The sequence below is a fragment of the Anser anser genome, assembly GCF_964211835.1.
Source record: "Anser anser genome assembly, chromosome: 29".
Lineage (NCBI taxonomy): Eukaryota > Metazoa > Chordata > Aves > Anseriformes > Anatidae > Anser > Anser anser.
Window position 1 is genome coordinate 1,783,146 of NC_139750.1, and position 14,023 is coordinate 1,797,168.

General features: G+C 49.5%; 1 protein-coding gene and 1 pseudogene across 2 annotated transcripts; one reads left to right on the plus strand and one right to left on the minus strand.

Annotated features, from left to right (window-relative positions):
• Positions 1–2,284: 2,284 nt before the first annotated feature.
• Positions 2,285–3,360, minus strand: LOC310887760 (olfactory receptor 14C36-like; annotated as a pseudogene). Its single transcript has one exon. The product of its transcript is annotated as an olfactory receptor 14C36-like (transcript).
• A 7,328-nt stretch (positions 3,361–10,688) lies between these two features.
• Positions 10,689–12,089, plus strand: LOC310887762 (olfactory receptor 14A16-like; the record flags this gene model as incomplete). The annotated part of the gene is made up of 1 exon (XM_083813933.1): positions 10,689–12,089. The coding sequence occupies exon 1, from the start codon at positions 11,124–11,126 to the stop codon at positions 12,087–12,089; it is 966 nt and encodes a 321-aa protein (XP_083670059.1). The 5' UTR covers positions 10,689–11,123.
• Between the last annotated feature and the right edge of the window lie 1,934 nt (positions 12,090–14,023).

Here is a 14,023-nt window from a genome sequence, read left to right on the forward strand (position 1 = left end):
TCCCCAGCTCTCCACACCTCCCTGTGCTCTTCCCAGCCCAGCCCAGCCCAGCCCAGCAGCCCAGGCTGGGCTGGACCCAAAGCAGCAAATGGAGAAGTGGAGGGCAGTGGCAGTGTCCCTGCCCTGCCATCTACAGGAGATTCCCCACTCCCAGGCAGCCTGCAGCCCTCCAGGACAGTCCCGCTCCCCAGCACAGCACAGCACAGCACCACACTGTTGTCCCTGGGGCTCCTCAGGCAGCACCACTGCACACACACAACGCCCTGCTCTGCTCCCGGGACACCCCATGTCCCACACAGCCTTGCCCCAGCCCACCACGTCTGGGCTGGCCTGAGCAGCCATTCCTGCAGCCCCTGCCCATGCTGCCCACAGCTCCCGAGCTGGTGGTGCTGCTCTGCAGAGCAAGGGGGCTGTGGTGCGTGGGGCCGTGGGGGCACTCTGCAGGGCCGTGCTGGTCAGGCTGGGAAGGCAGAGCCAGCTGGTGGGGGGCACTGCCACTGACTGCCTCCCACACAAGTGGTTCTTTGGCCATGGAGGGTGTGCATAGATAGCCGGCCTTCTTCAGAGTCGGAGGCTCATTCAATAACCCAAGCTGGAAGGGACCCACAAGGGTCATCATGTCCAACTGATTTCCAATATCAGAAGATATTTTGGGGTTATTCACTCAATCCAGTCTATGAAATTTCACCAGAGGTACTAATCAATATAGTCATCAACAACTTGGATGAGGGATTAGAGCGTTCTGTCAGCAAGTTTGGTGATGACACAAAACTTGGAGGAGCGGTTGGCATGCCAGAAGGTTGTGCTGCCACCCAAAGAGACCTAGACAGGCTGGAGAGTTGGGCAGGGGAAACTTAATGAAATATAATGAGGGCAAGTGTAGAGCCCTGCATCTGGGCAAGAAAAACCCTGGACACCAGTGGCTTGTGGTTAGTAGGTCAAGAGTGGTTTCCCCCCCCCCCCACCTCCATCTGCCCTGGTGAGACCACATCTGGAATATTCTGTCTAGTTCTGGGCCCCTCAGTTCAAGGACAGGGAACTGCTCAAGAAAGTCCAGCTCAGAGCCACAAGGATGATTAAGGGAGTGGAGCATCTCCCTTATGAAAAGAGGCTGAGTGAGCGGGGTCTCTTTAGCTTGGAGAAGAGGAGACTGAGGGGTGACCTTATTAATGTTTATAAATATGTAAAGAGTGAGTGTCAGGAAGATGGAGCGAAGCTCTTCTCAGTGACATCTAATGATAGGATAAGGAGCAATGGGTGCACGCTGGAACATAGGAGGTTCCGCTTAAATATGAGACGAAACTTTTTTACGGTAAGGGTGACAGAGCACCGGAACAGGCTGCCCAGGGGGGTTGTGGAGTCTCCTTCTCTGAAGACATTTAAAACCCACCAGGACATATTCCTGTGTGACCTGATCAAGGTGTTCCTGCTTCGGCAGGGGGATTGTGCTAGATGATCTTTCAAGGTCCCTTCCATCTCCTAACAGTCTGTGATTCTGCAATTCTGTGAACTTATTCAGCGGACAGCTTTCCCTATGTTTGCTGTGTTCCTGGAGTTACAGAGCTCTAATTTGCATGTTCCCACCCAGATTTAGCACTTTATTGCTGGGTGGCTCCACTTTGGACACGCTCATACTGTGTGGGCTCCATGCACTGCTGACTCCCAGGAGCAAACGGTCCTTCCCAGTTCCCGTGGCTCTCCTGGCAGCTCCTGCTTCACTCCAGGAAGACACCTGTCTGCCATCAGCCCTCTTGCATGCTGTGGGCACAGGCAGGTGAATTCACCATCTCCATGAATGCTGGGCACCAACAGTCAGGAGTGCAATCAGCCCTCCCTGCCTAAAAGATGATTCTGGGGTTCTGATCTCACGCCCTGGAATCCACAGAGAAACAAGCAAAACAAGGAGCCTCCTTCAGGTCCATTCCTTTGCAATATCCATGAGAGAAACTCTGGGAGAAAAGCTGAACCTTCAGGCAATGCCCTGAGCAGATCCATTTTATGCTGGAGATGCTGGTACAGAGACAGCTGTGTTAGAAAAGTGCCCCTGGCCTGTCCCTGCCCTGACACTGCTGCTGTGCCAGCACTATTTTTCCCTCCACCTCTGTGCACAGCCAAGTGACCCTGCAGCTCCACAACATCCTGTGGAAGGATCCCAGGACATCAAGTCACTGAAGGTTCCTTTCTTTAATTTAAATATACAGAGAGCTTGAATAATCACACATATATATACACCAAACATATAAAGAAGTATCAAATGAGCCAGTAATGAGTTACATTATGTGTTTTATGCAAAAGACAGGCATTTTATTGCTTCTGAAAAACATCCCATCATCACTTTCCACACTGAATTCTTCAGCTGCTGGTTCCTCATGCTGTAGATGATAGGGTTCAGTGCTGGAGGCACCACCGAGTACAGAACTGCCAGCCAAAGATTCACAGATGAGGAGGACATGGATGGAGGTTTTAGGTAGGCAAATGTGCTGTTGCTAATGAACAGGGAAGCCACAGCCAGGTGAGGGAGGCATGTGGAAAACGCTTTGTGCCGTCCCTGCATCGAGGGGATCCTCAGCACTGCCCTGAAAATCTGCACATAGGACAGCACAAGGAAAACAAAACACCCAAATAATAAACAGGCACTAATCACAACAAGCCCAACTTCTCTGAGGTAGGCATCTGAGCAAGAGAGCTTGAGGATCTGGGGAATTTCACAGAAGCACTGGTCCAGGGCATTGCCGTTGCACAATGGTAGTGAAAATGTATTGGAAGTGTGAAGGAGGGCATTGAGAAAGCCACTACTCCAGACAGCTGCTGCCATGTTGACACAAGTTCTGCTGGCCATTATTGTCCCATAGTGCAGGGGTTTGCAGATGGCAACGTAGCGGTCATAGGCCATGATGGTGAGAAGATAAAACTCTGCTGCGACAAAGACAACAAAGAAAAAGACCTGGGTAGCACAACCTGCATAGGAAATGGCCGTGGTGTCCCAGAGGGAATTGGCCATGGCTTTGGGAACAGTGGTGGTAATAGTGCCCAGGTCAAGGAGGGCGAGGTTGAGAAGGAAGAAGTACATGGGGGTGTGGAGGTGGTGGTCACAGGCTACGGCTGTGAGGATGAGGCCGTTGCCCAGGAGGGCAGCCAGGTAGATGCCCAGGAAGAGCCCGAAGTGCAGGGGCTGCAGCTCGTGCGTGTGTCTGCGAATGGGAGGAGGAGGAACTCATTGGGGAAGCTGCTGTTGGACATTTGCTGCCTCTCGGCATGGTTGCCTGTCCATAGAGGAAAACACACACACAGTGAGGACGGTCTCTAAGCAGAATCCACTCCATTTCTCACTGACTCATTGCATACTCACTTCCATTCTCCCCTGATCAGGATGGCATACTTCCAGCTCCTCAGCTAGCACTCTGCCTTGTGCTGGGTGAGTGCGCTCTAAGGAAGAAAACTCCCTGCCTAGGGGCTCCTTCACAGGATGTTGAGTGCCAAAATCTGCTCCTCAGCTGAACCCCATCTTGCTGCCCCAGAGAGCTGACATATCCAAGAACCGCAGTGTAAGAGAAAGAGGAACACAGAGGGGTGGAGGGAAAAGGACAAGCAGCATGACTGAGAGAGGGGAGGGACAGGTGAGCAAGCAGAAAGGGGTCACCCTGCCCAGCTGTGCCTGCCGCCTGCCAGGCAGCACCATGGAGAGCAGTAGCTCTCAGCCCTTTGCCAGGCAGTGGGACAAGGCACATAACTGGAGAGACAGACCTTCCTTCTTCTGGGCCTCTGGCTACCTAGGAGGCAGCTCCTGCCTGGGTTCCTGCAAGCTAGGAGGGCAAAGGCTCTGCAGGGTGGGAGAGGAGAGCTGAGTGGGGTTGCTCAGGGGGTTGCACCTCTGCAGCAGGGTTTCCTTTTGCATTTCCCTTTCTCCCTGCCCGTTTCTGCTGCCTGCAGCTGTTCCTGCAAGGAGGTGCTTCTCTGTCCCCACGTCTGTGCCCTGCCAGTGCTTCCAGAACCCATCCCATCTGCTGTGTGCTCAGCTCTGCCCTGCACCCTCTCAGTGTGTGCAGGTGCTGAAGAGCAGGTTACACAAGCCCTGATCAAACTGGGAAGGTGATGCTGCTGCCTTCTGAAGGTTTGCAGCTGCTGACGGTCCTTTCTGAGGTTCCTCATAAAATTCGAGGTGACAGAAACTCAAAATCTTCTCCACTCTGTACAGCTCTGTTTCCATTCCCATCCTGATAAACCAAAGAGAGGTGAAAGTGCAGTTTCAGGAAAGCCCAGACCACAGCAGGCAGCCTTAGCCTTGACCTTCCTTCTGAAGAGTCCCCTCTGACATGGTTTGGGAGTGCTGTGGAGCTGTGAGCAGCCTGCCCCAGGCAGCAGCCCCCTGCCAGCAGCAGGACACTGCCCTGCTGGAGGGGCTCCTTCCACCCACAGCTTCTCCCCGCAGCACCCTGGGCAGCTCCCCAGGCAGGCTGAGTGCTGAGCCTGGCAGGCGGCAGAGGCCCTGCCCCGGCACACAGCCCCTGGGGCACAGCAGGGACCCTGCTCTGCACCACAGCCCTGGGCACCCCTGCCTGCACCCCGGCTGCACAGCCTGCAGTTGGCCCATGAGAAGGAGCCCTCCTGTCCTGTCCCTCTGTAGGTTTGGCAGGTAGTTTTGTATCCAGGGAACATCCCTCTCCTCTACAATAGGGAAGCCAGCACAGACCCTGTAACATGTCCTACTGGCCATGGGAAGTGGCAGCTGTAGGAGAACCCTCTAGGATACTGCATTTCCTGCCCTCACACAGACACTTACCATGTTAGAGCTGGGAAGATTTCTCCCGCAGTGAGCTCTCAGCAGCCCCCCTCCAAACTGCCTTTAATATCTCCCTCCCTTCTCTCAGCCGCCCTTGTCCCCTGCAGGCAGTGCCCCCAGCCCTGTTGCGCTGGGCAGAGGAGCTGCTCCTGGGCAGAGCTGTCTCTCTGCAGCGCTGCCCGCTTGCCAGGAGCTCCCCTTGGGCCCAGGAGCCCGGCCCAGCTCAGCAGCACAGGGAGTTCTTGACAAGTCCCTGGGCCTCCAGGGGAATCAACTTTGAAACAGACTGATGCAATCACTGTTCTTCCTTATGTCAGCTAGAGACAGACACCTGCTTCCAGTGCTATCTTTTCTCCTATATCACAATAGGAGTTCCTTATGGGAATCATCTTTTCCTGCCTTGTTATTAGTTAGGACACCCACAGATTGACAGACTGCTGTATTCCATTTCTTCCAGTCTCTTATTAATACTCAGGAGAAGCAATCTTTTTTCACAGAAAATGAAATCCCTCTGTCTACACAGACTACACAACCAAATGTTGGCCAGCATGCTCATAGAGTCATAGAATATTTAGGGCTGGAAAGGAACCTTAAGGTCTAATTGCAGTCACTTTGAAATGGGCAGAGCCACCTCCCACTAGAACAGTTTGCTCAAGGTCCCAACCAGCTTGACCTTTGACACTACCAGGGATGATGCATCCACCACTTCTCTGGGCAACCTGTTTCAGGGCCTCACCACCCACTACGTGAAGAATTTCTTCTTTAGACCTGATCTAAATCTACTCTCTTCTAGCTTAAAAGCACTGCCCCTTGTCCTATCACTACACTCCCTGATACAGTCTCTCCACATCTTGCTCCTATGTCTCTCCCCCTGTTCTGTTAAGAATGGGAAGGGAGAGAGCAGCTGTGTGATTCTTGGCTACCTCCTGGGGATAAATCACAACACAGCCAGGGACATAAACCTGACCGACAAGTGGTAAAGGAGGCAGTGATGGAGCCAGACCTGGTCAGTCACACTGCCTGGTGAGAGCATGGGAGACAGAGAAAATGTTTCTTCCAGCAAGGTTATCTGACCAGGAACCTTGTCAGTTGGGAAACCAAGGGAAAGGGGGGAATACTGGTGAAAGGGAATGTCCTATGAGGAGAGGCTGAGGACACTTCGGGTTGTCTAGTCTGGAGAAAAGAAGGCTGAGGGGAGACCTCATAGCTCTCAGCCACTGTCTTAGGAGGGCAAGTGGAGAGAGAGGTGATGATCTTTTCTCCCTGGTAACTGATCACAGAACGTGTGGGAATGGCATGTAGATACACTAGGGGATATTCAGAGTGGACAGCAGGAAACATTTTCTGTACTGTGAGGGTGGTCAAACACTGGAACAGGCTTCCTTGAGACCTGGTTGTTGTTCCAGGCCTGTCAGTGTTCAAGAAGCATTTGGACATTGCCCTCATTAATATGCTGTAACTTTTGTTTAGCCCAGAAGAAGTCAGGCAGTTGGACTAGATGATTTTTGAAGGTCCCTTCCAAATGAACTCTTCTCTTCTCTTCTCTTCTCTTCTCTTCTCTTCTCTTCTCTTCTCTTCTCTTCTCTTCTCTTCTCTTCTCTTCTCTTCTCTTCTCTTCTCTTCTCTTCTCTTCTCTTCTCTTCTCTTCTCTTCTCTTCTCTTCTCTTCTCTTCTCTTCTCTTCTCTTCTCTTCTCTTCTCTTCTCTTCTCTTCCTCTCTTCTCTCACACTACACGCATGGGTATGTCCCATTTTTTTGTTGGAAGGCTACAATAATTTCTCACAGAGTCTTGTCTTTTCATGACTAAGCAATCCCAGCTCTCTCAGCTGCCCTTCACAAGACATGTATTTGATGTGAATGGCATGTTTTGGTAGGCAGGCAGTAGTCAGTGCTGGATGGTGACAAACATCAATTTGATCACTTTGGGTCAGCTCTTCTGGCTGTGTCCCATCACAATGTCTTGCACACTCTCAACCCACATGTCATGGCGGGCAGTATGATAAATAGAAACCCTTGATGCTATGCTTACATGGGTCAGCACTAAGTGAACATCTAATATCTAATCTAAAACTACTCTCTTTTAGTTTTATAGCCATTGCCCCTTGTCCTGTCACCAAATTCCCTGATAAAGTGTCCCTCCCCAGCTTTCCTGCAGGCCCCCTTTAGGTACTGGAAGGTTGCTGTAAGGTCTCCTCAGGCCCTTCTCCTTTCCATCTTGACAAACCCCAATTCTCCCAGCCTGTCTTCATAACAGACCTGCTCCAGCCCTCTGAATGATTTTGTGGCCATGCTCTGGACCTGCTCTACTAAGTTGATGTGTGTCTTATGCTGAGCTGAGACAGAAATTAAATGATAGGTATTTATTGAGCTATAGAAGAAACACTAAAAAATTCTGTATTTTTCTTCTATTTGTGGTGTGAAGAATATTGGGTCATATTGCATCTTCCTTTGCAACTAATGGTTACACTTGATGAAACACGGTTTTCCTACAAATGGCTGAACTTCTGTTCGTCAATGGCAAATAGTGAATAATGAGTTCTTTTTATTTTATTTTATTTTATTTTATTTTATTTATTTTATTTTATTTTATTTTATTTATTTTATTTTATTTTATTTTATTTTATTTATTTTATTTTATTTTATTTTATTTATTTTATTTTATTTTATTTTATTTTATTTTATTTTATTTTATTTTATTTTATTTTATGTTATGTTATGTTATGTTATGTTATTTTATTTTATTTTATTTTATTTTATTTTATTTTATTTTACTTTGCATGTGTGCACAGCTCTTGCTTTACTTACTAAACTGTCTTTATCTCAGCCCACAAGGTTTCTCACTTTTAGACCCACTGGGTGGGAGGACCAAGCTAGCTGCTGTGTGGTGCTTAGCTACTTCCAGGTTAATCCACAACAAAACCTTACTGAAGTCAGAGTAGATCTATATGCACTGCTCTGCTCTCATCTGCCAGGCCAGTCATTTCATCATGGACATTTCATGCCCAAATTGATTAGATGTGGCTTCCCCTACCTGAAGATGTCCCAACTGCTCCGGATGATTTTCTTGTCATTCCAGAGCCTGGAAAAGGGTTCCAGAAGGAGCTGTTCCATCGCCTTCCCAGGGATGAAGTGGAGCCTGAACACCCCGTACTTCCCTGGGCCCTCATCCTTGCCCTTCTTGCAGCTAGGAGAGACATTTGCTTTACTCCAATCTTGGGGCACTTCTGCTGGTCACCAGGATTGATCCCAGATGACCAAGAGTGACCTTGCAAGATCATCAGCCAGCTCCCTCTGCTCTCATGGGTGAATCCCATCAGGTCCCATAGACGTGTATCCCATTTGTTCTAGTATGCCCTGACCTGACCCACTCCCAGCAAGTGTACATCTTCCTTACCCCTGACTTTCCCCAGTTCTCTATGGCCTGGGATTCCAAAAGGACAGTCTTGACAGTAGGGACCGATGTGAAGAAGGAATTCAACACTTCAGCCTTTTCCCTGTCCTGTGTCAACAGATCCTGGGCCTCATCCAGCAGTGGGTCCACATATTCCCAAACCTCCCTTTTGCCATCTATGTATTTCTAGAAGCTGTTCTTACTGCCTTAGACATCCTTGGCCAAATTCCAATGGAGTTGGGTGTTAGCTTTCCGGTATTCTTCCCTACATGCTCAGACAAGGCCTCTGTAATCCTCTTAGGTTATCTGTTCTTGTTTCAACCGTCTCTATGCTTCTTTTCTGTGTTGGAGTTTGGCCAGCATCTCCTGGTTCATCTATGCAGGCCCCTTGCCATTTTTGCCTGATTTCATCTTTCCTGGGATGGACTGCTCTTGATGTTGGAGGAGGTGATCCTGGAATATTAACGACCTTTCTTGGACCGCTCTTCTCTCCAGGGCTTTATCCCACGGGACTCTTCCAAGTAGATATTGAAGAGGCCAAAGACTGCTCTCCCAAAGACCAGAGTTGTGAGCTTGCTATTTGTCAGCTATGCTGCCCTCCTGCAGGATCAACTCCACCATGGTCACTGCAGGGAATATTGTTGACTCATCCAGAGCTTACCATGAAGCACAGCCCCCAGATCCCTTTCTGCAGAGTTATGCTCCATCCACTTGTCCCTCAATCTATATGTACATCCAGGAATACACGGTCTGATGTGCAGAATCTGACACTAGTTCTTGTTGAATTTGATACTGTAGGTGACTGACCAATGTTCCAATCTATCAAGACATCTCTGTAAGGCCCCTCTACCCTCAAGGAAATTGATAGAGCCTCCTAATTTAGTGAATGTAGGGCAGTCCACTCATGTGCCTAAGCTCCCAAACACCTTTTAGAAAGTACTGTCTCTAAATTACCCTTTCTCCATTAGTTTTCTCCCACTTTTGGGGAGGAGAGTGAGATGTTATAGGGGAGGTTTATATTATTTAGCTAACTGCCAAGGGACAGCTCCCAGGTTAGTGACAAGGCACAAAGGGAGGCAACATTTTTAGGCAGTATACACTGACAAAACTCTAATACCTATATTCTCAGTCTCTAAAGTCTTAACTTTAAGGATTACTGCTAACTCAGACATCCTCTGGCACCTCAAATGTCAAATGGTGTTTGCATTTGAACAACTCACTGCTCTTCTCTATCTCCTGTAATTACTGAGGGAGCTTAGTCTAGAGTATTTTGTACATATCTGAACAGAGGTGAGAGAAATCCCAAACCGTGTGGGTTTGTGGCTGATAAGGAAGGTCCTGGGCCCTATTTCAGGCCAGGACATCAAACTCAGAATGAGATGCATCAATTGACTCACTGTGATCACTTCCCTCAACTTGGGAAAATGTGATCCCTGCCAGTCACAGTCTGGGTGCCCTGCCTTTAAATTGGAAGAGGACAAGGTGATTCTTTGATGAAACTTCTCCCAGTAGGAGAAATGACACTGCTGGAAGTAAGTGTTGCTCCTCAGCTGTGGGAGGGAACATCAGGGATTGCTTCAGTCTGTTTCAAAGCTGGTTCCCCTGGAGGCCCAGGGACATCTCAAGGGACACAAGAGAGGGCAGAGACAGAGAGGCCTTGGTCTGAATCTGTGCTGCTGAGCTGGGCCAGGCTCCTGGGCCCAAGGGGAGCTCCTGGCAAGCGGGCAGCACTGCAGAGAGACAGCTCTGCCCAGGAGCAGCTCCTCTGCACAGCGCAGCAGGGCTGGGGGCACTGCCTGCAGGGGACAAGGGCAGCTGGGAGAAGGGAGGGAGATGTTAAAGGCAGTGTGGAGGGGGGCTGCTGAGAGCTCACTGCGGGAGAAATCTTCCCAGCTCTAACATGGTAAGTGTCTGTGTGAGGGCAGGAAATGCAGTATCCTAGAGGGTTCTTCTACAGCTGCCACTTCCCACAGCCGGCAGGACATGCTACAGGGGCTGCCCTGGCTTCTTTAGTGTGGAGGACAAAGATGTTCCCTCGATCAATGATTAGCTGCCAAAGCTGTCAGAGGGACAGGATATGAGGATTTATTCTTGCATTTCTGGCTTCAGGCTGTGCAGCCGGGGTGCAGGCAGGGGTGGCCAGGGCTGTGGTGCAGAGCAGGGCCCCTGCTGTGCCCAAAGGGCTGTGTGCTGGGACAGAGCCTCTGCTGCCTGCTAGGCTCAGCACTCAGCCTCAGCACTCAGCCTGCCTGGGGAGCTGCCCAGGGCGCTGTGGGGAGAAGCTGAGGGTGGAAGGAAAGGAAGGAGCTGCAACAGAGGAGGGCAGGGTCCTGCTGCTGCCCAGAGGCTGCTCCGTAGATCAGGCTGCTCACTGTTCTACAGCACCCCCACTGCACGTCCGGGGCAGATTCTTCACAAGGAAGACCAACATCTGCTGTACCCGAAGGGAAGGCACTCTCTGGGGTTTCGGCTTTCACTTTCCGCTTTTACTTTGAAGGGTAGCTAGGGGGATGGTAATGGAGTTGTCAGGTTTAAATGAATGACTGAAGATCAGAGGACATTACACTGAAAGGTCTGTCGGTCTTTGAGGAAACTCACAGTTTTGCTCCACACCCTTTCACCTTGAGAGAGCACCAAAACCACCGTCATTGTTTCTTGAAAGATGTTCTGCTCAGGATCTGCAAATAAGGAGATGCCTCTGGCCAGTGTGCACGTGAGATCCATCCCTGGTGCTCTTTACCAGATGCTGTAAAGTAGGGCTGACTTCTGATCTCACAGAGAATCTGCCTGGTCCCTGAGGCACACTTAGAAAATAAAAACAGACCTCACAGGGAAGAGGCAGTTGCTGAGGAGGGTTCTGTGAAACATGTTAGAGGTTTTGCTCACATAAGTCTACCTAACTTGTGTCTGTCTTTTCCTCCATGGACAGCCAAGCATGCCCTGAGGCAGCAAATGTCCAACAGCAGCTTCCCCACAGAGTTCCTCCTCCTGCCATTCGCAGACACACGCAAGCTGCAGCTCCTGCACTTCGGGCTCTTCCTGGCCATCTACCTGGCTGCCCTCCTGGGCAACGGCCTCATCCTCACAGCCGTAGCCTGCGACCACCGCCTCCACACCCCCATGTACTTCTTCCTCCTCAACCTCGCCCTCCTCAACCTGGGCACTATTACCACCACTGTCCCCAAAGCCATGGCCAATTCCCTCTGGGACACCACGACCATTTCCTATGCAGGTTGTGCTACCCAGATCTTTATGTTTGCTCTCTTTGTCGCAGCAGAGTTTTCTCTTCTCACCATCATGGCCTATGACCGCTACATTGCCATCTGCAAACCCCTGCACTATGGGACAATAATGGCCAGCAGAACTTGTGTCAAGATGGCAGCAGCTGCCTGGGGCAGTACTTTTCTCTATGCTGTGCTGCACACTGCCAATACCTTTTCCCTCCCCCTCTGCCAAGGCAATGCCCTGAACCAGTTCTTCTGTGAAATTCCCCAGATCCTCAAGCTCTCCTGCTCAGATGCCTACCTCAGAGAAGTTGGGCTTGTTGTGATTACTTTATGTTTACTCTTTTTGTGTTTTGTTTTCATTGTGCTGTCCTATATGCAGATCTTCAGGGCTGTGCTGAGAATGCCCTCAGAGCAGGGACGGCACAAAGCCTTTTCCACGTGCCTCCCTCACCTGGCTGTGGTCTCCCTGTTCATCAGCACTGGCACATTTTCCTACCTGAAACCCTCCACCATGTCCTCCTCCTCCCTGAATCTTTTGCTTGCAGTTCTGTACTCAGTGGTGCCTCCAGCAGTGAACCCCCTCATCTACAGCATGAGGAACAAGGAGCTGAAGGATGCAGTGTGGAAACTGATGATGGGATGTTTTTCAGAGGCATTGAACTTTCTGGTTTCTTCTGCATATCACTCATAATGTAACTTGTTACTAGCCCTGATGTTCTATTTTTAATTTTAATTTTAATTTTTATTTTTATTTTGTTTTTATTTCTTATTCTTTTGCTGTAGTTGTGATAGTGTTTTCCACAAACATATGACATTATTCATTCCCTTCTACAGGCAAATAAGAGCTCTGCTGTACCAGGTAGCACATCAGGCATAGAGAAAGGAGTCTGGTGAATTATTTGCTATTCCTCTAGTGAAATTAGTGGATCTAGTGAATCACCCCAAAAGGCTTTGGAAATGGTGTGGACTCTATGATCCATATGATCCATAGATTCTGTGATTCTTCAGAATCCCTTCCAACTCGGGATATTCCATGTGTGAAGAGTAGTTAGACTTGTTTGTGTCACTGATAAGCACCAACACTGGGCAAAGGGGAGTTGAACAGCTTGTTCCTACTTTCTCTTATATAAACTTAAAGATGGTGAGCCCCAAGCTTGGTGTGAGAGGTGGCTGAAGGAGGGAGTGTTCTAGTGGCAGGACGACCCTGTTTGGTGACAAAACAAAACATTGACAGCTATAGTGCCCAGAGTGAAAGCTTTTGCATGATTATGTGTAAAATTAATGTTGATGTTAACACCTCTGAATATGATAATGAGCTCAATGAAGTACGTGATAAACATGTGACTATAGTAGTCAACTCTGCACCCAAATCATGCTAAATGTCACTTTGGGGGAAGGGGGGGCGTGTAACAGATAACAGTAGGATATGAAAGAGTGTTAGCCTTAGGAACATAAGTTAGAGATAGGGAAAATAAAAGGAAGAGTGAGGAAAAAGAAGGGGGGGTGGGAGGAAGAAGAACCTGGGGACCCAGAAGAGGAAGCAAACCAGGAAGGAAGCAGACCCAAAATCCAAGGCAGCAGAGGACAGTGACAGGCAAGCCTTCTTGGTAAGCTCTGCACCCTCATCTTTTGGTAAGGAATACCAGGGACAGCAGGGTCTGCCCCACAAGGGGCTGAGTTGAGTGAAAGACATCTCAAGTGTTTCTATACATGCACACACAGCACGAGAGATAAGCATTTCAGCTCCCTGAAACGCTTGTATACTAATGCGCCTACTATGGGAAACAAACAGGAAGAACTGGAGATCTGCATGCGGTCACAAGGCTATGATCTCACTGCAATCACAGGGACATGGTGGGATAGCTTGCATGAGTGGAATGCTGTCATGGAAGGCTACGTGCTTTTTAGAAAAGACCAGCCAGGAAGGTGAGGTGGTGGAGTTGCTCTTTATGTGAGAGAGCAACTGGAATACGTGGAGCTCTGCCTAGGGGTGAATGAAGAGCGAGTTGAGAGCCAACAAGGAGAGTTGTGCTGCTGGACCTTGGACTGACGAATGAGGAAAGACTAGTTGGAGATGTGAAGGTCAGAGGCAGCCCTGACTGCAGCGACCATGATATGCCAGAATTCAGGATCTTGCGAGAAGGAAGCAGGGTATAAAGTAGGATTGCGACCCTGGGTTTCAGGAGAGCAAACTTTGGCCTCTTCAGGTATCTACTTGGAAGAATTCCATGGGTTAGTACCCTGGACGGAAGGGCGTTCCAAGACAGCTGGTCAGTATTCAAACATCACTACCTCCAAGGTCAAGCTGGGTGCCTCCCCATGAGCAAGAAGGCAAGCAAAGGGGGCAGGAGACCTGCATGGATGAGCAGGGAGCTCCTGGTGAAGCTCAGACAGAAGAAGGAAGTTTACAGTATGTGGAAAAAGGGACAGGTCACTTGGGAGGAAGATAGGGATGCTGTCAGAGTATGCAGGAATGTGACAAGGAAGGCCAAGGCCCATTTAGAATTAGATCTGGCAAGGAATGTCAAGGTCAACAAGAAGGGCTTCTTTAAATACATCAGTTGAAAATGGAAGACTTGAAAATGTCAGCCCGCTGCTGAATGGGGTGGGTGCCCTGTTGACAAG